General features: G+C 44.4%; 2 protein-coding genes across 2 annotated transcripts in view; both read right to left on the bottom strand.

The window, feature by feature from the left end:
- Positions 1–4,789: 4,789 nt before the first annotated feature.
- On the bottom strand, positions 4,790–19,857 carry BAG2 (BAG cochaperone 2). Its single transcript, XM_056137386.1, has 3 exons — positions 19,720–19,857; positions 8,144–8,253; positions 4,790–5,478 (listed from the first exon to the last, which is right to left on the bottom strand). The coding sequence occupies exons 1-3, from the start codon at positions 19,830–19,832 to the stop codon at positions 5,066–5,068; spliced, it is 636 nt and encodes a 211-aa protein (XP_055993361.1). The 5' UTR covers positions 19,833–19,857; the 3' UTR covers positions 4,790–5,065.
- A 3,282-nt stretch (positions 19,858–23,139) lies between these two features.
- ZNF451 (zinc finger protein 451) overlaps positions 23,140–26,167 on the bottom strand; it is an 83,800-nt gene continuing 80,772 nt past the window's right edge. Inside the window, exon 15 of the mRNA XM_056137380.1 lies at positions 23,140–24,343. Coding sequence (XP_055993355.1) covers positions 24,297–24,343 — 47 coding nt within the window. The 3' untranslated portion in view covers positions 23,140–24,296. The remainder of the gene's footprint in view (positions 24,344–26,167) is intronic.

Genomic DNA, 26,167 nt, shown 5'->3' with positions numbered 1-26,167 from the left:
ATGTTTCAAGTTAAAAATCATTGCAGATATTTTTAGTTTGCAGGAATAATTTCTTTTTCTTTTTTTGGGAGGGGAGCACACCCACAGGTGTTGGGGATGGCTCTGGATGGTGCCCTCCAGCCCTACGGATGTCAGGCAGTTCCTCCCCGCTGTACTACCCACATTCAGTTCTCTTATGCTTTCATTGGAAACATTCATTATTCTCCAGTTAGCGTATCGCCTCTCTAGGGTGAATTCTAAGCATTCCGAATCAGGGGTCTAGAGTGAGCACAATACAAAGGAACTGCCCCTGTTCTTGTATCCCTCTGCATTTATCATTATTTTTCATATTCGCTAGGCTAATAGTGGTTTCATTTCTTCTGGGTTTTGATGGGATTTTTTTGGGGGGGTTTATTTGTTTTTGGTTCTGGGGGTTAAAACTGGGGCCTCCTGTGTCTGCTCTACACTAATACGTACAGCAACGCCCTGATGTTTGGAAAGGGCGGGCACCATCCATACAGACGAGTGTGATGGTGCCCCCTAGAGGATGCAGCTCTGCTAGGACATTCATTACTATTCTTCCCTTCTCAGAAAGTTTTAAAGGCTTACTCCTGGCTCTGCCGGGAAATCACCCCTGGCAGGCTTTGGGACCCTAGAGGGTGCTGCGGATGAAATCTGGATTAGATATAAACAAGGAAAGCACTTTACCCACTGTACTGCTTCTCAGGCTCAAAGATAGATATTTAAAACTAAATCTAGTACTTTTTTTTTTTTTTTTTGCTTTTTGGGTCACACCTGGCGATGCACAGGGGTTACTCCTGGCTCTACACTCAGGAATCACCCCTAGTGGTGCTCAGGGGACCATATGGGATGCTGGGAATCGAACCTGGGTCGGCCACGTGCAAGGCAAATGCCCTACCCGCTGTGCTATTGATCCAGCCCCTAAATCTAGTACTTTTATAAAAGTGCTGAGAAACAGGTAAACACTTGACCCAGAAGTTCCATTATTTGAAAATAAAGTGCATTTACATTCTAGCAAATAAAAAGATGCACCAACACGTTGAGCTGCTTGTGTGTGACCCAAGCTGGAGGTACAGAAGGCAGGAGACACTTGGAGAGAAGGTAGGTCAGTTCTTAGAGTCTGATTAAGAATGGCCACCAATAAACTTTCTTACCAAAAATGGGAAGGAGGGAGAGGGATGTAGCTCCACAGAGCACTGGACTTGCATGCATGAGACCCTGGGTTCATCTCTGGCATCAAGAAGGGGGTAAACTGACAAATACAGATGCATTGGAGACTGTCGGAATATCTTGTGGCAGAAACAGTCTTGCACTGATTGACATGGGAGATGGAAAAGTGGGCATGCATAATTTCCCGGAGTGAAAGAGATTTACAGCTGCTCCCAGGCCTTGCAGATTTGAAGAAAACTTGATTGCAAATTAGTTATCTGCTGACAAGTGGCTTGGCCACAGCTGTCAGTGAGAACGAGTGTTTTCCATGAAATGAAAAGATTTAGGTGAAACTGGATTGAGGCTGAAATCACAGCAACTATGACTTGCCGAGGATCGTAATTACTTGTGAAGAAACACCAGTTTTGCACTTTTTTTTTCTTTTTGGATCACACCCAGCGATGCACAGGGGTTACTCCTGGCTTTGTACTCAGGAGTTACGCCTGGCGGTGCTCAGGGGACCCTATGGGATGCTGGGAATTGAACCTCGGTCGGCCGCGTGCAAGGCAAATGCCCTACCTGCTGTGCTATCTCAGCCCCCAGTTTTGCACTTTTGTCCAGAACTGTGTGGTCTTACTTCACTACGAGAAAGAAACATAAGAAACCAACTGGATCTTGACTATTTCACCCCCAGTGTGGAAGAATACCTACATTTTGATGAAAACAGATATGTGATCCCTCTGAAACGGTATTTATGAAAATGAGGTTTATTCTGTTTTACTATTGCACCACAGATGTCTATGCTCTGGGCTCACTCCTGTCTCTGCTGGTGGGCTTGAGAACTCTATGAGATGCCAGGGGTTGATTGTAGATTGGCTGCGTGTATGATAGCTCCAGTCCCAGGGAATTGAGACTTTTGTGTATTAATAGCTGTAGTTACTCCAAGAAAAAGTATTCTATAGTTGTTTAATTACAGATAAAATAATAATGCTTATTGCTGGAAAACATGCAGTGAATACCCCATTGTAATTACTGAAGATGGTATAAACTGGTATATCTCAGAAAAAAAAAATTGGAAATAGTGGCTGGAGCGATAGCACAGCGGGTAGGGCGTTTGCCTTGCATGCAGCCAACATGGCTGACCCAGGTTCGATTCCCAGCATCCCATAGGGTCCCCCAAGCACCGCCAGGAGTAATTCCTGAGTGCATGAGCCAGGAGTAACCCCTGAGCATCGCTGGGTGTGACCCAAAAAGAAAAAAAAAATTGGAAATAGGTCATTAACCTGTATCTTTATAGGTTAAAATATCTTTAACCCTGTAAATCCCACTCCTGAGAATTTATACTTAAAAATTAATGGCAGCAAATTGAAAACTAAATGGTCAGTAAAGGGAGTGGATTAATTGATTTTTGGTATTAGAGCTACAGAGATAGATTTATTAAAAATTTCAGGGGTTGGAGAGAGGATACAGTGGGTAGGCGATTTGACTTGCACACATCTGACCTGGTTCAATCCCCAGTACCGTATACGGTTCCCTGATCACCAGGTGTGAGCCCTGTGCACAGAGCGAGAAGTAGGCCCTGAGCACCACTGGGTGTGCCCCTCTGCCCCCGCCCCCCCCCTTTTTTTCTTTTTGGATCACTCTTGGTGATGCTCGGGTTAGTTACACGTGGCTCTGCACTCAGATATGACTCCTGGAGGTGCTCGTGCGACCATATGGGATGCCGGGGATTAAACCCAGGTTGGCTGTGTGCAAGACAAATGCCCTCCCCACCGTCCTATCGCTCTGCCTCTGCCCCGCCCACTTTTAATAGCAGCATTCTGAAGTGGGCGAAGGGAAGTTCCTGTCAATTCTTGGCTAGGGATATGATGCTGCTCAGGCTGTGAGGTGCTCAGAAACTTTCAGGAGATGCGCAGGGAACCATGGAACATGCCAGGGACCAGTTACATGAATGCACATACCTTAAACCCTTGTGATAGCTCTCTGGATATCTATTTTTAAATTTTTTTAATTAAAAATATTTTTAATAGTGAGACATCATGAGGTACAGTTGCAGACTTACACATCTTTGTGCTTGGGTTTCAATCATACAATGATCAAACACCCATCCCTCCACCAGTGCCCATTTCTCACCACCACGGATCCCAGTATCCCTCCCACCCCCCATCCCCCCATCCCACCCTGTCTCTGTGGCAGGGCATTCCCCTCTGTTCTCTCTCTCCTATTGGGTGTTGTGGTTTGCGAAAGAAACATTGAGTGGCAATCATGTTTGGTCTGGAGCGATAGCACAGCGGGTAGGGCGTTCGCCTTACAAGCGGCCAACATGGCCGACCCGAGTTCGATTCCTCCGCCCCTCTCGGAGAGCCCGGCAAGCTACCGAGAGTATTCGATATGCCAGACACAGTAACAACAAAGTCTCCAATGGAGACGTTACTGGGCCCGCTCGAGCAAATCGACGATCAACGGGAGGGCCTTTACCTTTACCTTTACCATGTTTGGTCTATAGTCTACTTTCAGCATGCTTCTCCCAACCTGGGAGGATCCTCCCAACACCTTTATTTGGTGTTCCCTTCTCTATCTGAGCTCCCTTTTCCCCTAGTATGTGTGGTTGGCCTCCAAGTCATGGAGTAAAATTCCTGGTACTAATCTCGGCCTACAATAGCATTTTTAAAAAAGTAAAATCAACACTTTCTATAATGATTAAAATTTTAGATAATGATGCATTTGGAACAAGATGTTCTAGAGGTATAATTGTTCAAAGTAGTACATTAGAGAATTTTATCATGTCTATCATATATCAAAAATACTTTTTAACATTTGAGATGCATAAATCTCCACTTGATGTAAAGAAAGGTCTTGAAAAACTGCAAAATGATGGACCAAGGAAATAACCCGAAGGCCAGGAGTGCAAACTGATTCCGGGCACTTGCCCCTGAGCAATAACCTAGGAACAGCCCTGAACATACTGGGTGTGGCCTGAACAAAACCTACAAAGATTAAAAAGGCAAAAATCAACGCGATTAGAGAAAAATTCTTAGTTTGTGATTATTTTTCTAAGCACGCTGCCTGATTAATTAATAAATGTTTGTGAGTATGCTGCTTAAAGTTAAAAATCTCTTGCCAGGGTCAGGGAGATAGATGAAAGGACTAAGCCCGTGCTTTGTTCAAGAGGTTCAGTTTTGATTCTCAGCACCACATGATCCCCAGGAACCACGAGGATTGACCCCTGAACACCCCTGTGCCAAAATCAAACCCTTAAAAAAAAAAGTCAATCAACTGCCCTTATGTCTCTTTTCAGGGAGCAGGGTCACACCTGGCAGAGTTCGGGGCTTACTAATGGTTCTGGCATCACTCCTGGTGGGTTTGGGGGACCATACAGGGTGTCAGGGATCTGACGCTGGTCAGCTGTGTGCAAGGCAAGTACCTTCCCTGCAGGACTATCTCTCGGCCCTCTGCCCCCAGGTCTTTCCACCAAAGTCTAAGAAACAAGAATGATATTCTTTCCCTCACCACTTCCTTCTAGCCACATAATAAGTACACACACACACACACACACACACACACACACACACACACACACACACACCAGGAGGTTCTGGGTCCAAGTATAAAACAAAAACAATCTAAAAACTTCTAGAGAGATAATTAAAATCATTCTAATTTTATTATTCACAAAACTGACAGCTGAAATTTTTTTTCCACATCGGAAACAGCTCTCAGTATAAAATGAGTGGTTATGCCTAATAAAGTAGTTATCACGTAAAGTAGTATCCATTTATTTAATATTTTTATGTGTTTTCTTGTGTGGTTCTGGGGATTAAGCCCAGGCTTCAGGCATGCAAGGCATGTGCTTTACTGCGGAGCCACTTCCCAGCCTCGTATTTTAGAATTTTTTGTGTCATTATTCGCAAGTGCTCTAATTAAATTTGTTTTCGTTAGTTTGCTGCAGATTTTTGGAACCAGCTCCTTTAGTATGCTCCAACAGCTTGATGGCCTTGTCGGAGTTTTCGATATTTCTAAGTAGAGTCTCTAATCTTCTCTTGATTTTCTTCTGATCTTCAAGAGCGCAGCCAATTACGATGGACTGGAACTTCTGATCTACTGGTCCCGGCGGCACCTCAGATGAACATGCGCTGTACAGAGACATTAAATGACTTTTGGCATTTTCCAGATCATCCAGGAATTTATTGACTACCTCATCAATAATCCTGGTGGCATGCTTTAGGGATTCTTCCTGTTGCGGGTTCCTGATCGTTTCTACTGACACTTCAACGGTGAGGGTTCGTCCCATCAATCGATTTGCAGTCAGATTTAATTCTTCTCTTTCTCCTAAACATAAAAAGTTTGAGATATGAATAAAGCTTACTCATGTGAAGAGCATTAGACTTTCATTTGTTGCTGAACATATTTTCTATAAGCTACTCTGCTATAAAATTTGGTGGTGGGAGGGAATGGAATGCTTAAACCAGATCTGGTGGTGTTTGAGGGTAACTTCTGGCTCTGTGCTCAGGGAACACACCTGGAGGTGCTCAGGTGACCATATGTGCTGCCCTGGACGGAACTGGGATGGGCCACATGTCAAGAATAGTACCTTAACCTCTATAAACATTTTAAAAGCAAAAGTTAAAACTATAGGGGCTGGAGCAATAGCACAGTGGGTAGGGCGTTTGCCTTGCATGCAGCCAACCTAGGTTCGATTCCCAGCATTCCATATGGTCCCCCGAGCACCGTCAAGAGTAATTCCTGAGTGCATGAACCAGGAGTAACTCCTGTGCATCGCCGGGTGTGACCCAAAAAGAAAAAAAAAAAAAAGTTAAAACTATAGCATGTATGGGGCTGGAGCAATAATACAACGGGTAGGGCATTTGCCTTGCACTCGGCCGACCCAGGTTTGATCCTCGGCATCCCATATGGTCCCCCAAGCACCACCACGAGTAATTCCTGAAAGCAGAGCATGAAGTAACCCCTGAGCACCACTGGGTGTGACCCAAAAAGCAAAACAAACAAGCAAACAAAAAAACTATAGCATGTATGATTAATTGGTAAAGTTCCACTATACTACAAAGGGAATCTGTAGAATATTTCTTCCTGGAATTTTTTTATACATGGGATATCAGGTGACTCAAGCAGTCATGACTGTAAAAGTTTGGGCAGGAATGCATCTTTAATGGAGCTAGAGATCAAGTCCAGTTTCATATTGATTACAAATTCACAGATCGTATGTTGTGAAGTTGTGAATCTCTGTAAAGATGTGTATGAAGAGGGAGGAAGTTGTCATTCCCTCGATTTTCTTGAGTTCGTGGCCAAAACCCCCTCCATCAAAATAAAAGACAAATTAGCAAGAGAAAAACAGGTCGGTTTATCAATATATATAGGGGAGACAGCTGAAGATACTGAGCCGAAACCCAAGATGGCCCAAACCACTGTAAACATCATCTTCAACTAGAGACAAAAGAAAGATGCTGGGGAAGGGGAAGCTGATATGGAGAAAGGGCACAGTTAAAAAAAATGGGAAGAAAATAGAAAGGCAAGCTGGTTATGTGACTATAGGTCTATGCCTTCTTCACCGATGAGTTTCCTATGGTTTAGAGACATACTTCTTTTCATGGTACAGAGGAGCTACAGAGATTTTCTTCATACATGTAAAGTTTTCTTATAAAACAATTACTTCTACTCTTGTTTTCAGATCATCTCTGGTTCCTTCAACTTCTCAAAAAAGAATCAGCCCAAACATAAAGGAGATAGCCCAGTGGACAGAGCACATGCTTTGCGTGCAGGAGGTCTGGGTTCGATCTTCAGAAACGTATCGCTTCCCAAGTACCGCTGGAAGTGACCCTAAGCACTGAGCCGGAAGTAGACCCTGAGGATCACCTCATGTGGCCCAAAAAACAAAATAATAATCAGCCCGACATAATCCTTATCCAAAGAGACATACTTTGGAGTGGCATACTCTGGTTGTTTATCAGACTATGCTGCTGTGATTTTGGCTGAGAAACAGAGGCATGAGAGTGGAGAAGAGCTGGTCTATGCCCTACGTAGCGACTGACTCCAGTACCTCCAGATAAATGCAAGTGAGTTGGTGGTCTCAGCCAGTGTTCTGCAACCTTTCTACACCTGCACACCAGCACCAGACTTTTACACAATGTACAAATCCATGGTCCAGCAGTTATAACCAAGATCAAAGTAGTTTTCAGCTCATCTATCCTTATGGGTCTGTACCAGTGACTGAAGACAACTGAGGTAATTCTTGTGCAACACAGAAGCAAGGATGGGAGAAAAGGGCATGATCAGCATCTCACTGAGTAAGAAGAAGTCAACAATCTCCTAATTGTCCTGCAATTTTCTTCCTAATTCATGAATCTTTGGCCAGGATGAAGAAGAGTCTGACTAGACCCTGGTCTCATGGATGAGTCAGAGTTTTGGTCTGGCATCAGACTGCACTCACATCAGCTGCTTGGCCTACTGACCTATCTATGAAGCATCAAAGAAGCCAAATTAGGAAGTTCAGTGCCAACATGAAAAAAATAAATAAATAAACCACAGGGACCTGCTTCTCCATGGCAGACATTCATTGGGACTCTAGGGAGGGTGTCAACATTTACTGTCTCTGCATTTTCTCCACTTCCTCTAAAATTACACCTCAATTCATCTTTTATCTTCTCTGCTTCCAATCTCTCACCTTTTCCCTCTGCTTCTATGTTTCCCACAATCCGCTGAGTTTCTAAAGACCGGAAATGCAGAATGTGAAACCGCTGTCCAACATGGCCTCATTGCCTCCTGGGGACCAGATCTTTTTCTGTCTTTTTCAGCCAGGACCCCAGAGGAAGGCTCTAGTCTAGCCAAAGCATGATTTGGGGGTAAGGTTTGGTAGGAAACAGAGCTGACACTGAATGCTAAAGTCTTAGGTCAATTAGGCAGAAGTTGGCCCGCTCCAATCACAGATCCCTCAGAGGAGTGTGGAAGCCAAGCCCCCTCCTGTGGGGGCCGCTCTCACCGTCACTGATCTGCCTCATGTCCTGGCAATTTTGGATATTGTGGATCATTTCCAGGAGGATTTCTTTCTCCTGCTCAACAGCGGTTGCTGCATCTCTCAAAGCTTCAACCCTACGTAAACAGGGAAAACAAAACACGGAGAGTTAGCTTTTCTCACCTTTGTCGTTCAGTACAACCCCAAACAGTTTAAAGATCATTTAGGAACATTTTTCCAAAAATGCTTCTGTTCTTTTATTTTTTCTAGACTCTATCCACTTATCCGGCTTCTGGTTTCCTCCCAGTTTATAAAGGAGCCCTATTTGGTGTTAATCTGTTTGTATCTGTCTGAACCAAATCTATTCTGTATTTGTGTATTCATTTGTTTTCATTTTATATTCCTTCTTTCAGCGCTCAACACTGTTGATAAAAGTCATGCAGGCCCCTATACGTGCATCTACGCAGAAGTTTCTAGTTGCTGGATATTCCACCAGTGTAGCCACCTGATTTTATCTCCACTCCTTCCCCCACACCACTCCCAGTTTCCATCAGCATAATCTTTTGGTGGGCGTCAGTACAGGCCATCACAGAAATGTGTCACTTTGAAAAGCAGATAATTTCAAGCCGAAAGCAATTAAGGTGGTCTGGCACAGAAATCTCCAGCTGTTTTATTACCAAAGATAACTTCGTATCTGAATGACCCATCTGTATGGTAGGATGAACATCTAATTATATCAAATATCTGCTCTTGTTATCCTCCTCATCCCTCAAAGCCCCAGGAGTGAACTCTACCCATCCCATAACTCAAGTGATCAACTTCTTATTGGGGGCTGTCACCACATAAATAAGAAATCAAATGTTTTTTTTCCTTCAATTTATCAGAACATCTAAAAGAACTTAGAAGGGTAAAAAAGAAAAATCTCCCTTCCCTATAGCTTCAGTGAACACATGTCCCCTTATAAACCTGTCTCTGAGAAATATCTCAGGATCAAACTGCTAAGACACAGGTTTGGAGTGTTTTAAAACTCTATGAATTGGAGTCAGGGCTGGAGCGATAGCACAGCAGGTAGGGAATTTGCCTTGCGTGCGGCCAACTCGGCCGAGCCAGGTTTGATTCCTCCGCCCCTCTCGGAGAGCCCGGCAAGCTACCGAGAGTATCTCGCCCGCATGGCAGAGTCTGGCAAACTACCTGTGATGTATTCGATATGCCAAACACAGTAACAACAAGTCTCAAAATGGAGTCGTTACTGGGCCCGCTCGAGCAAATCGATGAACAACGGGAGGACAGTGACGGATGAACTGGAGTCAGTAGAGACTGTTCTTCAGCAGAGTTGCATGAGGCTGTACTTCAGCAGCAAAACAGGAACCCCTGTATCTCCACATTCTGACCAATACTCAGCATTTCCCAGCTTTTAAATTGTTGCCAGTCTAATACATGTAGAGCTGTACAGTGCTGAATCAATATTGAATTGGCCTTTCTTTCATTACTAATAATTGTGGACTTTTCTTTGTATACTTGGTAGCCTGTTTATAGTCTGGGCTCTGTTGGCTTGTTTTGGTTTTTGGGGTCTTACGTGGCAGTGCTTCATGGAACAGGCTGTGTTGGAGAAGAAATCTGGGCCTCCCACAAGAAAAGCATGCGCTCAGCCATCTCCCTGGGCCACCTACTTAAGTTTTTCTTCCCTCGTCCTTTCATTTTCTTCCCTTCTGCTGGGATGACTGGGGGTGGCTTGTGGTGCTTGCCATGGACGTGTACCCCTCAGTTGTGGTACCGGCATCATGTGCTCACTGGTGGTTTTACTCCTTTAGTTGTGGTCCTCACGCATATTCTGGCTGTAGCGCAGCTGGGTGGGTACAACAGTGGTGCTCACACACACACACACACACACACACACACACGCACACGCTCTCTGAGAGTGGAACTCTGGGCTGCTTTGCTTGCACACCTTTGGTTCCTGTGCTCACGAGGGTGAGCTGTTGCAGCACTCATGCCACCTTACGATGGTGCGCCAGGTGGTCCCTGCTCTGTGGTGTTAGGAGTCTAGACTAGAGCCGCCAGGACCATGCCTGATGCATGTGGACAGCACCAGAGACCAAACTCGGACTTGCAAAGCGGGCACTTTTGCTACTGAGCCATCGGCCTGGCCCCCTGTCTTTTCTAAGCAGGCTTTCTTGCTGATGTGCATACTTAATGGACTAACCCACTGCCTTTGTACAGACACTGCAGCCATCATCACTCATCTGATCGCACAGGAACTTTGTCTGGGACGTCCTTCACTGAACAAAGATCCTTACTTTAAAGTCGTCAAAATGAACCTTTGCCTGATCTTACTTTGCCTGGTGGTAAACGTCGAAAATGAACCTTTGCCTGACGGTATAGGCTTCTGAAAGCACAGTGGGTAGGGCGTTTGCCTTGCATGCAGCCAACATGGCCGACCCGAGTTCGATTCCTCCGCCCCTCTCGGAGAGCCCGGCAAGCTATCGAGAGTATCTCGCCCGCACGGCACAGCCTGGCAAGCTCCCTGTGACGTATTTGATATGCCAAAAACAGTAACAACAAAGTCTCCAATGGAGACGTTACTTGGCCCGCTCGAGCAAATCGATGAACAACGGGAGGACAGTGACAGTGACAGATATCTACGTCATAAGCCAGTCTTCTACATTTCTATTAACTTTTTTTTTTGCTTTCTGGGTCACACCTGGCAATGCACAGGGGTTACTCCTGGCTCTGTGCTCAGGAATTATCCCTGGCAGTGCTCAGGGGACCATATGGGATGCTGGGAATTGAACCCAGGTTGGCCGCGTGCAAGGCAAACACCCTACCCGCTGTGCTATTGCTCCAGCCCCATTTCTATTAACTTTTGACCTTTCCTTAATTTATGACTTACTCCACCCTTAAAGTAGTTAATATTGATTTCATTGTTTCTCAAAATAATGATTCCCCCCCCAATATTCTGCATCAAAATGCATCCTTTATTTAATATGTTCATTGTCTACCTCTGAAATCTGTATTCCATTCATTTGTATATTTGACCATTATTATACCAACAGTCATTTAAGAAAAACAAACTAGCACCAGTCGTGTATTATGCCTTTACTACTTGGAAGAAACAGCCTTCCAATGGGGGATAAGGAGGATTAAGGAGCATAGGGTCATCCTTGGCTATGCTCAGAGATTGCTCCTGACAAGGTTCAGGGAACCATATGCAGTGCAAGGGACTGAACCTGGGTCGACTGCATACAAAGCAACTTACCTGCAATACTATCTCTCTGGATCTCCTACTCTTTAAGGATAATTCAGGTCTTTAGAGTTTTATTCCTTTATATGAACTTCGGAGTAAATTTATGGAGTTTCTAAAAGACTGAGGTGAATTTGAAATCTTTGTATAATATTATTATTCCATCTATTGGTATCATGTGCCTCTTTACATAGCAGATTCTCTCTTAGAAGTGTTTTTGTTGTTACTGTTAAGCTTTGTGTGTTTATGTGACAGAGCTCAAATCCAGGGTCTCATGTGGGAAAGCATGAACTTTACTATTAAGCTATACTCTTAGTCACTTAAAAAAAATATGTATATATAAAGTGCTTGAATGACCTACCTGAATGACCATATGTGGTGTCAGAGATTAGAAACAGGGTCAGCTGTAAGCCTTAAAAACTTGTACTATTCGGGGCTGGAGCAAAAGCACAGCGGGTAAAGAGTTTGCCCTGCACGTGGCCGACCCAGGTTCGATTCCCAGCATCCCACATGTTCCCTGAGCACTGCCAGGAGTGATCCCTGAGCATCACTGGGTATGACCCAAAAAGCAAAAAAACAAAACCAAACAAAAAAAACCCTGTACTATCTCTCTGGTTCCTGGTGTGTGTGTGTGTGTGTGTGTGTGTGTGTGTGTGTGTGTGTGTGTGTGTGTGTGACACCCAGTTGCACTCAGGGCTTACTCTTTATTCTGGGCTGTATACTCAGGAACCATTCCTGGAGAGGCTAGGGAGACCAGCTGTGATGCTGGGGGTTGCGTCCAGGTGAACAGTGAAAGACAAATTGCCTTTTACACTGTACTATTTTTCTAGTCCCCCATTTAACATTTTAATAATATTTTATTATAGTTCAATATATATAAATATATTGTTTTGCCTTTTGGGTCACACCCGGCGATGCACAGGGGTTACTCCTGGCTCATTCACTCAGGAATTCCTCCTGGCGGTGCTCTCGGGGGACCATATGGGATGCTGGGAATCGAACCTGGGTCCGCTGCATGCAAGGCAAACACCCTTCCTGCTATGCTATTGCTCCAGCCCTGTAGTTCAGTATTTTTAATGATGATTTCTATTATCGCTACAGTAGTGTTAATGTTTACGGTTTTGATATAAAATGTTTCTGCAGGGGGTATGGTGCCACCAGCAGGTCAACCTGTACCTGTGAGGTGAGTGCATCAGCAGCCTGATGGTATCTTCGGATTTCTAGATACCCCAAAATTGCTGCTGTGCCCTTGGCCAGGCCCAATAGCTTGGGATCAAGTTTACCAAGAAAGTAAATCTTTATCATTATCATTAATGGTTTGTCTTTTGATCCTATTGATTCTTCTAAAAAACAAGTTTTTATCACTTCTTTTCTAACCCTATTACTTCCTATTTTTTTCCTTTGTAAGATTGATGAAAAACCACTCAGTAGTCTATTTAATAGTGCTACTGAGAGTGAGAGGGAGGCAACATTATCTTTTCCTGAATTTAAATGGAACACTTCTATAGGTTTTTGGTATAAGACCCTAATTAAACTATGGAAGGATTATTTCCCTTACCTCATTCAACTATTTACACATATGAACTTAGAAAAAATATGTCTGAGTACACCCAGTTTCTAAGAATTAGATTGTGGAATCCTGAGTGCAAAAGGGAAAAAAAAAACTGTATATCTAAAATGCTCTACTTCATGTATATTAAATTATAACTAAATTGCCAGCTTTTGTCACTCCAAATCTAAAGACCAATACAAATGGTCTTAGAAATAAATGATCACAAATAATCTAATTCTCATTGTTTTTGGATGGGGAGGAGGCGGTTTGGGGCTGAGGAGAAGCCACACGGAGCAGGGACTTATTTCTAGTTCTCTGTTCTGGGCCCATATGGGGCATCAGAGGTAAAACCTGGGCCAGCCACGTGCAAGGCAAGAGCTTTAAACACTGTTTATCTCTCCACTCCAGCCCCTAACTCTACTGGTGATTTCAGGCACAGAAGGAACAGTGTTCACTGATGTTTTCACATGTGTCCATATAAGGATCTCCCTTCCTCACTCACCACACATATGCCTTTTCCCCATTGGACACCCACCTGTTATCTCCCAAAATAGAACAGTTAAACTTTAAAGCCACAGGGTCCACAAAGGAATCTTTTTATTCATCCAATATATAAAATATAGATATAATATTATAGGTATGTAATAGATATAGATATAGATCTCAGAGTCTCAGTTTATAAGAGCTATGAAAGACAAAGAGCTAGTAACATGACAAATCTGGCTACAAAATATAACCAAGACTACTGTCCTATAAAACAGCAATAATACAAAATCAAGGCCCTCTTCAGCACCAGTCAGGATGTGCACTTCGACATTTACAAAGCAAATCTCCAGAGTATGGCTTACCATCTATAAAACAGACTGAACTGGCAAAACTATATTTATGCTAAAATACAAGTCATGACTCTAATATCTAAATGCCATGTTAATCACACAATTGGCAAATGAGAGGATGCTAAAGGATTTTCGTTTGTTTTGAAAATGGTTTTAAGGAGACATTCTTGAAAAATGTAACTTTAAGATAAATTGATTTTAAAGAATATTTTGGCATTACATGAAACAAAAGAAAATTAGATGGAACTTTTATTGTTGTTTTGCCTACAAGGCAAGAAATTACTTTGGCATACTCCCTATGAAAACTTATAAGTTCTTAAATATATTTTTTATGTTATGCCATTTCATCTCTTGACAAAGGCAACAAGCACCCAGCATGTAAAGATTCCACGAGTTTTCAGAATCAAGTCCTTCTCATTTGCTATTCTCTCTTTATAATACATTCTTTATCCTTGACCTATGTACTGGATAATTCTTTTCAAACCCCAATCCTTTCGGCGGAGACCATTTCATTTACCTCTGGTCCCTTTCCTCTGCTCTGAGGTGACCAATGCCACTTTTTGGCACGGCAAGTCTGTCTAATGTATGGATTATCTGGTACTTTCAATTTTCCTTTTTAATAAGTACTACCTAGAGTAATACTTTTTTTTAAAATGTAGGAGTACTGCTATTTATTCAGCCATTGGGTAAGCTGACTGAGCTGGGCATGAACTCCACATTACTTTTTTTAAAAAAAGCTTTTAAATTGCATATCCATGAGAGAGACCATTACAAAGCTGTTCAAAACTGGGTTTCAGTCATACAATGATCCAGCACCCATCCTTCTGCCAGTGCACACCTCCCACCACCAATGTCTCCTGTTTCCCCACCCCCACCCCCCACCCCATATCCCCAGCCTCCCTCTATGGGGGGGGCACTTTCCTTCTTGCTCTCTTTCTCCTTTTCCTAAAGTAACACTTAGATGGATCATAGCTTTTGGCTTTTGAAATCCTTACATTCAACTTGTCCATACTCTTTTATCTATAAACTTTCTATTGGTTCCAAAAAATTCTTAGCAATTCTATCTTCTAAGACAAAGAGGGGGGCTGGAGCAATAGCAAAGCGGGTATGGCATTTGCTTTTCACACGGCCGACCCGGGTTCGATTCCCAGCGTCCCATATGGTCCCCCGTGCATCGCCAGTAGTAATTCCTGAGTGAAGAGCCAGGAGTAACCCCTGTGCATTGTTGGGTGTGACCCAAAAAGGAAAAAAATAAAGACAAAGAGGGTCCTGACTCTCTTCTATTATCTTCTTCTGGAACTCTGGCTCGACAATCTCACTTTATGGGTCATGTTTCTAAATACATCATTTGACCACACTTCTCTTGGCGGAGAGGGGCAGTCCTGTTTTTGCTAACAGATCTAGGAAGCAACTACATGTCCAAATCGGGAAAGAATTTACCCTCACATCAAGGCTGGCCTGAGCCGTGATCCTGAATAATTCTGTGGATGAAATCACAGCTAAGTAGGCTCTAACAAAAAGATATCTTAGTCAACTTCAGAGGGCAAAACTGAAGTGCACATATTCTCAACTGATCCCTCGGGTGACCAGCACCTCAAATATCTCTACAACCTACATATCAAAAGGGAGACTTAGGTGAGGCACAAAAGTAGTCATGTCATCTTGACTGTGGCTACATTCTCTATTACTGGATGCTGTGTAATCAGCAGTGTCCTTCCAGTTCAGTTGTTCAAATCAGGAACAACCAACCAGCTGTGTGACCTTGAGTCTACTAAATCCTTTACCTCAATTTCCTCAACTAGGAAACAGGACAATAAGAGGGTTGTAACTGAATGAAGAAAAGTAGGTAAAGAGTCTAACACAGTGACTGACAGCATCAATATAAATTATAAAAAAACGATTTCTGCAGGCGGAAGGAACTCTTAGGAGTGCCTGGGAGCTCCTCCTTGCATATATTACCGTGGTGGTTGTAGCAGGTGCCAGGGATCAAAATTGAGGCTTTGAGCTTACCACACCTACACTCCAACCCTATGAGCGATCTCCTCAGCCCCAACGGAGACGTGATTTAATAGGTGTAATCTGCTTAGAATTGGTGCACACAACAGAAGATTCATGATCCTTAATACATGCTTACCATTTATGAACTCAGGCTTATTAGGAGAATCAGACCTCAGGCTTATAAGGATTTTGTGCTTCCACAAAAAAGCAGGGGTAAAGAAGACTATGAATTTATTTGAAAGAAGTAATTTTTAAAAGATGTTCCTAAAATCACAATCCTATCAATTAATTTCCCAACATCAAAAGAATACTGTACAAAACCAGTATGGTAGGTAGAACAATGGTAGAACACATCATACTTTGCATGTCAAAACTTGAATGCATCTCTGGCAATACACATACATACACACAGTCATGGTCACAGTCATGGTCACAGTCATGGTCCTCTCGTTGTTCATCGATTTGCTCGAGCGGGCCCAGTAACGTCTCCATCGTGACACTTGTTGTTACTGTGTTTGGCATATTGAGTACGTCACGGGGAGCTTGCCAGGCTTTGCCGTGCACACACACAAATACACACACTCACATATTCTCTCTCCCACACACATGCACACACTTTAGGTAATATAAGATTTCATAGATTTCCTCACCTTCACCAAAATGTTCATTTCTTACTAAAGTATTTTAGTGTAAAAAAATATTTTAGTGTAAAAATCGGACTGTGTTTAGTCCTGGGAGCGACTTGTGAGAATATGACCTTAGGTGATCTCTCTGGACCTCAGCTCCCTCTTTGTCTAAGAGATAGTACAAATCTCCCTCTGACCTCAAAGGATTTTTGGCAGACTCAAATAACAATGTATTTGAAAAGTGCGCCTTTAAATTACAGGCTGCTACAAGGTATTAACCATGATACCATCTTGTTTGTGGACTCCTGGGACACTGACACACCCTAAGAAAATTTAAATAACAGGAAAATTTCAGCCCAGACTAATGAACCATATCACCCCCGGCTTCAACCTTTCATTCCCTGAGTGCAGGGTAAACCACTGTAAATGACTGATAGGAAGGAAGGGAGCCGCAATATGACCCATTTGGGGATATCTGCCAACAGTCAATCTCCATGCTGTCACTTCCCCCTCCCCAGCCTTCACAATCTTCCAGAGCCTTCTGGAGTCACTCAGTGCTGTTACATAGTGGGTATGCTGCATGAACTGAATTAAACAACTGTTTAAGTAAACTTTTAATCTTGAAATCACTTGTCCATCCTTATATCATTCCTACATTTTGAAACAGGACACACTGAATTGGAGTGGGGGAAGGGCTTCCCAAGCAGTATTCGGAGGTCCACAGGGTCACTTCCAGCAGTTCTCAACCAGGGCCTGAGGATATGGTGTTCAGGCCCTGCCAGAGACCACCAGGGTCACACCTAGCAAGATCTGGGGGTGGAGGGTTTTGGGTGAGGGGGTGGGGTGGATGGTGCCTGATGGTGGAGACTGAACTGGATCAGGCACATATGTGCCCCGACCTCTGTACTATGATCCAGACCCCAACACATTTAATATTAAGAAAATTCAGGCATAAATTATTAGGCTCTATAACTAGTCTTCCTGAGTTTATTTTGGGTCCAAAGAAGGAGTTCGTTCCTCTCTAGTTCTGGGATCCAGGATAAATCATTTAACTTCCTCACTTAATTACCAACCTGGAGACTGGAGATAATATAATTTCCACTAAGACAGGGTTTTCTTAGTGGAAAAATCAGACTCCCTTTAGGAGTGACCTTGATGCTGAAAACCTACACAACAAGTAATAATCTTTATAAGGGAGGAAAAAAAAAAAACAAAGGAGATGGGATGGAGCTTTAAAAAAAAAATCCTGCCGGGGCCTGAGAGAGTAGTGTACAGGGATTAAAGCTCTCGCTGAATCCCTGGCACCACATATGATTTCCCCAGCACTGCCAAGGGTCACTCCTGAGCACAGAGCCAGGAATAGCCCCTGAGAATCACCGGGCGTGGTACAAACCCTCCCTTTGCCTGAATGTCCCGCAAAAGTTAGTGCCATCGTAAAGTATTAGGAACAAATCAAATTTCTTAAGTCAAATATGATCTCCTGCCAACATTTTAAAGCATTTTAAGCACTAGGAGCACCAATTCACACTTCACCTGTCATGTTTCTAAACACATCATCTGACTCTACTGCATCATTCTGTTTTCAGATATAAAAAAAAAGTTTCTATCACAAGAAACCAAAGTAGCAAATAACCAATCCAAGTAAATAATAGTAACAGCAAATGCAAGTTCCTAAGTATAAATGTTTTTCTCCATACACAGCCTTTTTCGGCTTTCTTAATAAGAAATTGAGTGACATCATATTTTTAAAAATGTAAGATTCTTCTTTTCAACAATGTAGTGTTCTGTGATACTATCCATGTTGCCTCAAGTAGAGTTTAACGGATCGACACGATCATTTTTTTCTCTTCCTTGTATTTACCTGCTGAAGCACTTTCTTAGTTCCCAGCCCGTGTCACCATAAAGGAGAAGGCTCTGTTTCTTTTTTAAGAACCCTGTAAAGCTTACAAAAGTTTATCATTGCCAGCAGTCTTGTGAAACGAACAATTAGAGGCATCAATCCGCTTCCTCCTCAGCTCACGCATCAAGCAAATGATGCATTCATCACTCACAAACAGTAATCAGGATTCTTGTTCCCTGAATCAAACGTCAGCATAATTCCCAGTTCCCGCAGCTTTCTGTCAGAAATGAGCAACTGACTGCTTGCTTCTGTGCCTCCCAGGCTCTGGGGCATGAATTGGAGGAGTTGGTGACAATGACTCAGCTGGAAGACAGGAGAGGAAGATCAGCTTATCCTCCCAGGGGAGGGAAAGAAAAAAAAAATCTTTCTTTCTGACTTTGGGAGAGAGACCCTAGAAAACGGTCCAACTTCAAGTTTGAAATCTGCAAGTCGGAAGCGCTGGAGGAGCCGGGGGATCGCTCGTCCCGCTGCTGCCTGTGACAGTGTTTCCTGAGGCATGAAGCCTCTGAGGCCGCGCTGGGGGAGACGACACGAGTCCAGTCACCGGGAAGCGTCCAGGTCCCCTCGCTGCGTTCGTCCGTCTCTTCAGAGCAAGGGGCGGCGTGTGGCTAGGACCCGGCGTCCTCGGACCCGTCGCTGTCCAGGCGCGTCCGCGGTGCTCACGGCCCTTGCTCAGCCCCTCAGCGTCCGTCCCGCGACGGTCGGTCGGCGTCATTCCTGTCAGAGCAGCGCGTCCCTCGCCGGGCGACGGTCCCCGCGGCGCTTTCTTTCCTCAGAGTCCAGAACGGACTCTGAAAACGGACCCAGAAAACACGCGTGGGGCAAAATCGGGGACATGGGGGGGGCGGGGGTGTCGCCTCACAGTGGCGACGCGTCCGACGACGCAGGTCCACGCGCGCCCAGGGGGGCTCTCGCGGGCGAGCGACGTGGGGGGCGCCTCCGCCTGACTGAAAAAAAAAATTTCTGACTGAAAAAAAAACATTTCTGACTGAAAAAAAAAATCTCTTCAAGCGGTTCTGGGGGGGGGGGGGGGGAAGAGTCGCGGCGTCGCCCGTCCGGGTGGGCGTGAGGCGCTGTCGGGCGCGCGTCAGCCGCGGGGGGCGGCGGCGGGTGGGGTCCCCCGGGGGCCCCCCAGATATTCTCCACGGACGGACCGGACCGGAGAGGAGAAGAAGGAAGCGGCGCCTGAGGGGACGACCCGCGCGCGCAGAAGGTTCCGGAAAGTCCCGCCAGGCCCCCGCGTCCAGTCAGGTGCGCGCGACTTTCTCGTGGTTTTTGCGTTTTTTGGCTTTTTTCCTGTCAGACTCGGGGTCCGCGTCGCCGCCGGCCCTGAGGGGGAGACGCGCGGCGGCTCCTCAGCTCAGCTCAGCGCGCGCGCGTGTGGGGGCAGCGCCGCGACCCCGCGACCCCCGCGTGACCCCGCGACCCCCGCGCGACCCCGCGCGCCCACCTGAGCTCCAGCCGGTCCAGGCTCTCGAGCAGGCGGCCCGCGCGGTCGGCCATGGACGACGAGCGGCAGAAGCGGCCCTCGTTGGCCCTCGCGCTGATCCTCGCCTGCGCCATGTGCGACGCGTCCGCGGCCGCCCGGGGAGGGGGAGGGGGCCGGGGGGCGGGGGGCGGGCGGGGGGCGTCGCCCACGCCCGAGCGTCCCCGCCCGCCTCCCTCCCGCTGACGCGCCGCGTGGCCAAACAAGGGCACGAGCGCCCGCGGGGTGCTGGGGGTGGGGGCGGGGCCGGGGTGGGGGCGGGGCGGCCGCGGGCTCCTCGGACCCCTCATCCCCCCGCCACCCGTCGCCCCCCCACCCCCACCCCCACCCCCACCGCGCACGGCGGGCTCAGCCGAACCCGAAAACGCTTCAGGGCTCCGGGAGGGGGAGGGGGAGGGGAAGGGAGAAGGGGGAGGGGGCGGGGAAGGGCTCCTCGAGCCCCTCCCCCACACACGCACCCCCCCAGCCCGCACTCCCCTGGCCACCTGGGGGTCGAGCCGCGAAGTCTTCCTCCTCCCCATCCCCTGCGATGACCTTCCCCACCCCCACCCCCAACCCACCCCCCAATTTTTCTGGTTGGCATCAGGCCGTCAGGGGTCTCTGGGGCCCTTTCACACCCAGTTTCAGTCACCCCCCAGGTCACAGCCCGGTGAGACTCTAGGGCCAGAGAATAGGAGCCCGGGGGCACCACCAGGAGGAGTCTCCCTAACAGGCGTCTCCTCTGCTGGCAACTCAGTCCAGAGCTCATCCTGTCTCTCACGGCCAAGAGATTTTTTTTTTGGCCAGGGCATGAGTTTAACGCTGGATCATCTTTTAATCAGAGATCAAAGCCCGGTTGCGTACCGGAACGGAGACGAGGCCCCGAGCAGAAACGGACGCCGTGAGCTCCCCACCGAACCGACTCCCAAGCACTAAGGAACTATTTGGGTGGGAATTACATCATCATCCAAACTGGGAAGCTGAAGACATTCTGCGAATTGTTTGCGTCTGTCAAGTCGTTTTTCCTTTTTTCAGGTCCACAAGTAAATCCCGTCGGCTCTAATTTCAGAACACAGCCACGTTTCCCCCAACCCACTGCCTTTTATTCCAGAGGAAACCCCCGTCAGTTCTGCAGCACCCTCCAATCTGGACGTCTTGCTTCTAGTCTTGCCCTTCCTGCACAAGCTCGAAACAGGGACTCAGGTGCAAAATGAGGCAGACCACAACACTCACTCTCAGGAACTTTCACTGATTCAAAGACGTCATCTTCTGTTACTCTCCGACTTCATCCCATCTCACCTCCTTTCCTTGCTTTCAAATGAATCTGGGGGGAGGGGCCGTATGGCTATCTGAATGGGGAGGTGGCTAGCCTTGCGTGGGCCAACGTGGGTTCCATGCCCAGCACCACAGATGGTCCACCACGCATGCCAGGAATGATCTTTGAGCAGAGCCAGACGCCGAGGATCACTGGGTGTGGCCTCCAAACCAAAATAAATAGATATTTCAGAGCGGGTAGGGCACTTGCTGTGCATGCAGCCAGCCCAGCTTCCATCCCAGCATCCCATATGGTTCCTTGAGACCCGCCAGCACTAAGTTCTGAGCATCCAGGTGTGGCTCAAGAACCAAAACAAATTAAAACAGCTGTATTGTTCACCCAAAAGGAGAGAGAGAACAAAAGGGAATGCCCTGCCACAGAGGCAGGGTGGGATGGGGGGGATGGGGGGTGGGAGGGATACTGGGACCCGTGGTGGTGGGAAATGGGCACTGGTGGAGGGATGGGTACCCGATCATTGTAGAACTGAAACCCAAGCACAAAAATTTGTAAGTCTACAACTGTACCTCATGGTGTCTCACTAAAAAAAAAAAAAAAAAAAAAAAAAAAAAAACCAAAACCTGTATTGTAGAAAAAGCTTCCAATTAAACACACACACACATACATTTCAAGGGGCTGAAGAGATACTGCAGGTATTCAGGCACTTGGCTTGCATGCAACTGACAGGACTTGCCCCGAGCGCCAACAGGTGTTGGTCCAACATCCTTCACCCCCTTTAAAAAATGAGTATATTAAGTTCTTTCTTGGGGGGGAGGGCGTAGCGGGGAGGGTCTGGCTCTGTAGTTTGAAGTGATCCTAAACAAGTGCAAAGAAGGAGAGCCTGACTTGTACTGTTTTTCTGCTAAGTAGCTCATTTTCAGCCTCCACCGGATACTCTCTCCCTGCACCATCTGCATGGACATGTATCCACTCCCTCAACTTCCCCAGGTCTTTGCTTACAGGATCCTTCCTACCTACCCTATTAAAAACTGCCTGCTTCTTCCCCACCCACTCCAAATAGCATTCCCTCGGGCTCAAAGAGTTGGAGAATTTGCTTTACACACAGGAACCCCAGGCCCGATCCCCAACATTGCCTGGTCCCCAAGGGCCCCAAAGCTCCCAGAATGGACTCCTCGGAGAGACCACCTGGCACACAAGAAAGCATTTCCTCATCCGTACACAGTTTATCTTTCCCGTTCCTTCATTAGTCATTCACCGTTAGCTCTACTTTATTACCTAAGATCATGAAAACCTTCTCCCTGTGTGTTCCAGAGATCCAGTGCGGACTTTGTTTTATTCAACTATGTAGAACCATCACTGGCACATGGTAAATACACAATAAATACTTTTGTGTGGAAGAACCATTAAAGAAGGTAAATGATGTGAAGATAAACACCTATTTTAGTCAATGCTGGAAACACTTATTTTGTTAAAATTATGTAACTCATAGCCTTCTATAACGCCATCCACTGATTACAGCTTATATCTGAATTAATTTCAAATTATTAAATAACTTCAAAGGATTTTCGTTAAGGAGCAGAAATATAATCAGTGACATTGAGCAAACCAATTGCCGTCTTAAGGGTTCTGATGAAATATCCCATTCCTTTCCAGGGAAAACCTTCACTCACTCTACTGTACACGCCACAAAAACTTAACAGAACCCCGGCACAGTTCACACCTGTGTGTGCCACTCACTGCTCCTAAAAGGCTGTTAGATCCTCTTCCCCCATAGCTGCTTCCGCACTCTTCAATCCAGAACATCTTTCTGTGCATTAACGAGTAAGCTCCTGCAGATGTCTTGATGATTCAGTTCTACAACTACCTCCCCTACAGCTTGGCTCGACCTTTTTAACACACAAATTTCAAAGCACAAAGTCTTCATTTTCAAAAATGGTAAATTATTAAGCTGGCAATATTTACTTTTTTTAAAAAAATGCAAACAAATAGGGCAGAAATGACCTCTTGAGAATGAAAAACCAGCAAATTTTCACTGTGAATTGAAAAAAGACTACAGGAGTAACAAAAATGCAGAACTTTATTTCACACCAAAATACCCAGAAATACATTTCTAGTAATGATTTTTCTCCCCTTAAAAATTGAACTTGTAGAAAATGTTGTTTGGTAATTACAAAAAAAATATAAAGAGATGACATTTCTGGTCAACAACAAGAAACAAGCACACGAAACAGTATGAGAAGCTCATCTTAATCTGATTATGTGATTTTGTGTATGCATGGCAAGCCAGGGATCAAACCTAGAAACACACACATGAGAGATGTGTTCTAATTCCTCAGCCACACTCCCACCCTAATGACGCAATTATGTTCTACCAATTACACAAAGGGGTTCAGTCTTTGAAATTTAAATATGTAAAACCCAGTGCTGGATACTGAAAACTGATGAATAACTAAAATGAAGATAAATTTCAAATGAAATAAAAACTTTGAAGTGTCACGAAGATTATTCCTGAGTGGACACTCAATAATATTTCTGGAGGTTATATACTTATACAAATACATAAAAAGGACGCATTATTAAAAATAAGTTTAATTCTATGCAAATACTTTTATATAAACCCCTTTAAGCTGTAAATAATACAAGTCACATCAAAATTTAAGCAGGTAAAAAACAGAAAATTATTTTTAATTATTTCAAAAAATAACAGGTTGTGTCCTTTTATTCCAGAAATGTTCTACTCAAAAAGCAGTACACTGTAGAACACTGTGATATATTTTTTAAATCTGTTTTTATCATTCTTTTTCACTATTTTCTTCTAAATAGCCATGGTGTATATTACTGCCACATAGAATTTATAGAAATATCGAGCTGGTATGGCTTTATTTACATTCATTCTCACTCTGAAAAAACAAAACCGAAACAGAAGCATCTGTACCATACAAATAGCATGAAAGATCTGATACAATTAAGAAAACAAGTAAGCTATAGTCAAGAGCTTTTCTATTTTCTGAAAAACTTTAAGCTAAATATAAATTTAGTTATCTTAGAAACTGTTTACATTTTAGAATACACAATTTATATTTGTAGGTATTCTATTCACCTGCACATTTTTCTGAAAGAGCTTTAAATACAAAGCAAGTACCATATTTTGGTTATGGGAACGCCAAAAAACCAAGTTTCAAATACATCTGTACTAGCAGATTTCTGGGCTCCTTTAGAAAACAAACTCAAACATTCATTATCCTGAGAATCTTCAAGGCCACTTGATGTTGTGTGGTAATATCTGTAATTACATTTCCTCAAGACTTCTTCTAATAGCTTCTTCTAACTCCACATCTGCATTAAAACAGAATTTTAATATTTAGGGCAGAAAATTAAGAAATGCACTTATCTAATTTTAACAACACCTGTCTCTTTAAGAAGGAAAGGAAAACCAAAATAGAGACACAAGGCAATATGGCAATTTCTCCGCCACAAAATTTGAGTATTTTGAAATAGGAGAATCTGAACATATTATCAAACTGAAATTCAATATAATGAGGATAATGTTTCGAGGAATTTTTAAGTTATTTCTCTTTAGGGATACAGAAAGCAGACAAACTTTTACAATTACTGTCAGGTAATTAACAAGTTTACAATATAAAAAGTCTAAGCACTTATTTCCTAAAAGACTGGAGGTAATGTGCAAAATAATGAAACGGCAAGAGCCCACAAGCTATTAAAAATGTAGCTTTAAGCTTAATAGCATCTACAGTAAAAGCAAACTCTTGACTATATAATGCCATCGGAGAAGCACACGTACATATACGCATGTACTTCTTTAACAAATACTTATTAAATACCAACTGTGTATCAAGCACAGGAATACAATGAGCAAGACAGGCGAGATCACGGGGATTTCTCTATTCTTTCCTGAAAATTATGTTAAAGCTAGAACAGAGGAATCAGCTATCAAGGATTCGTGGTCTTCACTAGCTTCTCACAACAGATTTATCTCATCTGTTTGCACAATCTTGGAGCCTACTTGGTTATCATGCACCAGCTACTCACCTAAAACGTAGTTGTATCTTTCTCTGAACTGGAGACATTAGTGATAGGCTGTAATTAAAAATCCTTCAAGTCCTAGTCTTTTTAAGTGTAGGCTGTGACCCCAAATCGGGTCACCTAACTTGTAAAGTATTTCAGGGGCTAGAAAGACAGTACAGCAGGTAGCGTGCTTGCCTTACACATGGCCAACCCACATCCTATCTCTGGCACCCCATATGGTCCCCTGAGCCACCTCCAAGAGTGATCCCTGAGTGCAGAAGCAGGAGTAAGCCCTGAACACCACTATGTGTGGTCGTGGTCACAAAACAAAAACTTATTTTAAAATTAAATGCCTTGGGGCAGAGAGCGCTAAGGGCTGATCATATGCTTCACACGTAGAAGGGCCGGGTTTGATTCCCAGATCACATGATGGTCCCCATGAGTAAACCCTGAGTAGAGTCACGAGTTCCCTGAACACTAACAGGTCTATTTCAAAATTAATTAAAAATAAATTTCATGGGTCCGGAGCAATAGTACAATGTGTAGGGTGCTTGCCTTGCATGAGGTCCACCAGGATCTGATCTTCTGCATCCCATGTGGTTCCCTGAGCACCACCAGGAGTAATTCCTGAGTGCAAAGCCAAGAGTAACTCCTTAGCATCACTGGGTATAGCCCAAAAACAAACCAGAAAATAGTAATAAAGTTCGTTACAATTATCTCTAATTGTTCTTACTTGTCTATTTTATTAATCTATATACCCAGGATTACATGAAAATTCTCAGGTGAAAAGTAGAAAAAGTGGCAGAAGCCATGCTACACACTAGTATATACTGTATATCATAGTAAAGCTAGATTCTAGGTTAGTGAATTGTGCTCAACTAAATACAAGGGGATGAATTAATATAAAAATAAATGAACATACCGGAAGAACAATACAGACACAGAAATGACAGTTCAGAAAAATCTCGCATATGTGAAACTTGATTTATGACAAAGATAGCACCGCAGAACAGCGGGGAAATGTGATCATTAATAAATGGTAGAAGGTCAACTGACAGACCAGGTAAAGAGGGAAAAAAACATTTTTCCTATGTTAAGGAATATCGACGACTTTTTTTCTGTATTTCGTAAAGA

The sequence above is a fragment of the Sorex fumeus genome, unplaced genomic scaffold (assembly GCF_029834395.1).
Source record: "Sorex fumeus unplaced genomic scaffold, SorFum_2.1 ptg000124l, whole genome shotgun sequence".
NCBI lineage: Eukaryota > Metazoa > Chordata > Mammalia > Eulipotyphla > Soricidae > Sorex > Sorex fumeus.
The sequence above is the reverse complement of the archived record's forward strand: the minus strand, read 5'-3'. Positions and strand labels throughout refer to the sequence as shown.

Coding starts and splice junctions, on each gene's coding strand:
- BAG2 (XM_056137386.1), bottom strand. CDS start 19,832: ATGGCGCAGGCGAGGATCAGCGCGAGGGCCAACGAGGGCCGCTTCTGC. Junction 8,254..19,719: donor CTGGACCGGCTGGAGCTCAG/GTGGGCGCGCGG, acceptor CTGTTTACGTAG/GGTTGAAGCTTTGAGAGATG. Junction 5,479..8,143: donor CATGAGGCAGATCAGTGACG/GTGAGAGCGGCC, acceptor TTTTATGTTTAG/GAGAAAGAGAAGAATTAAAT.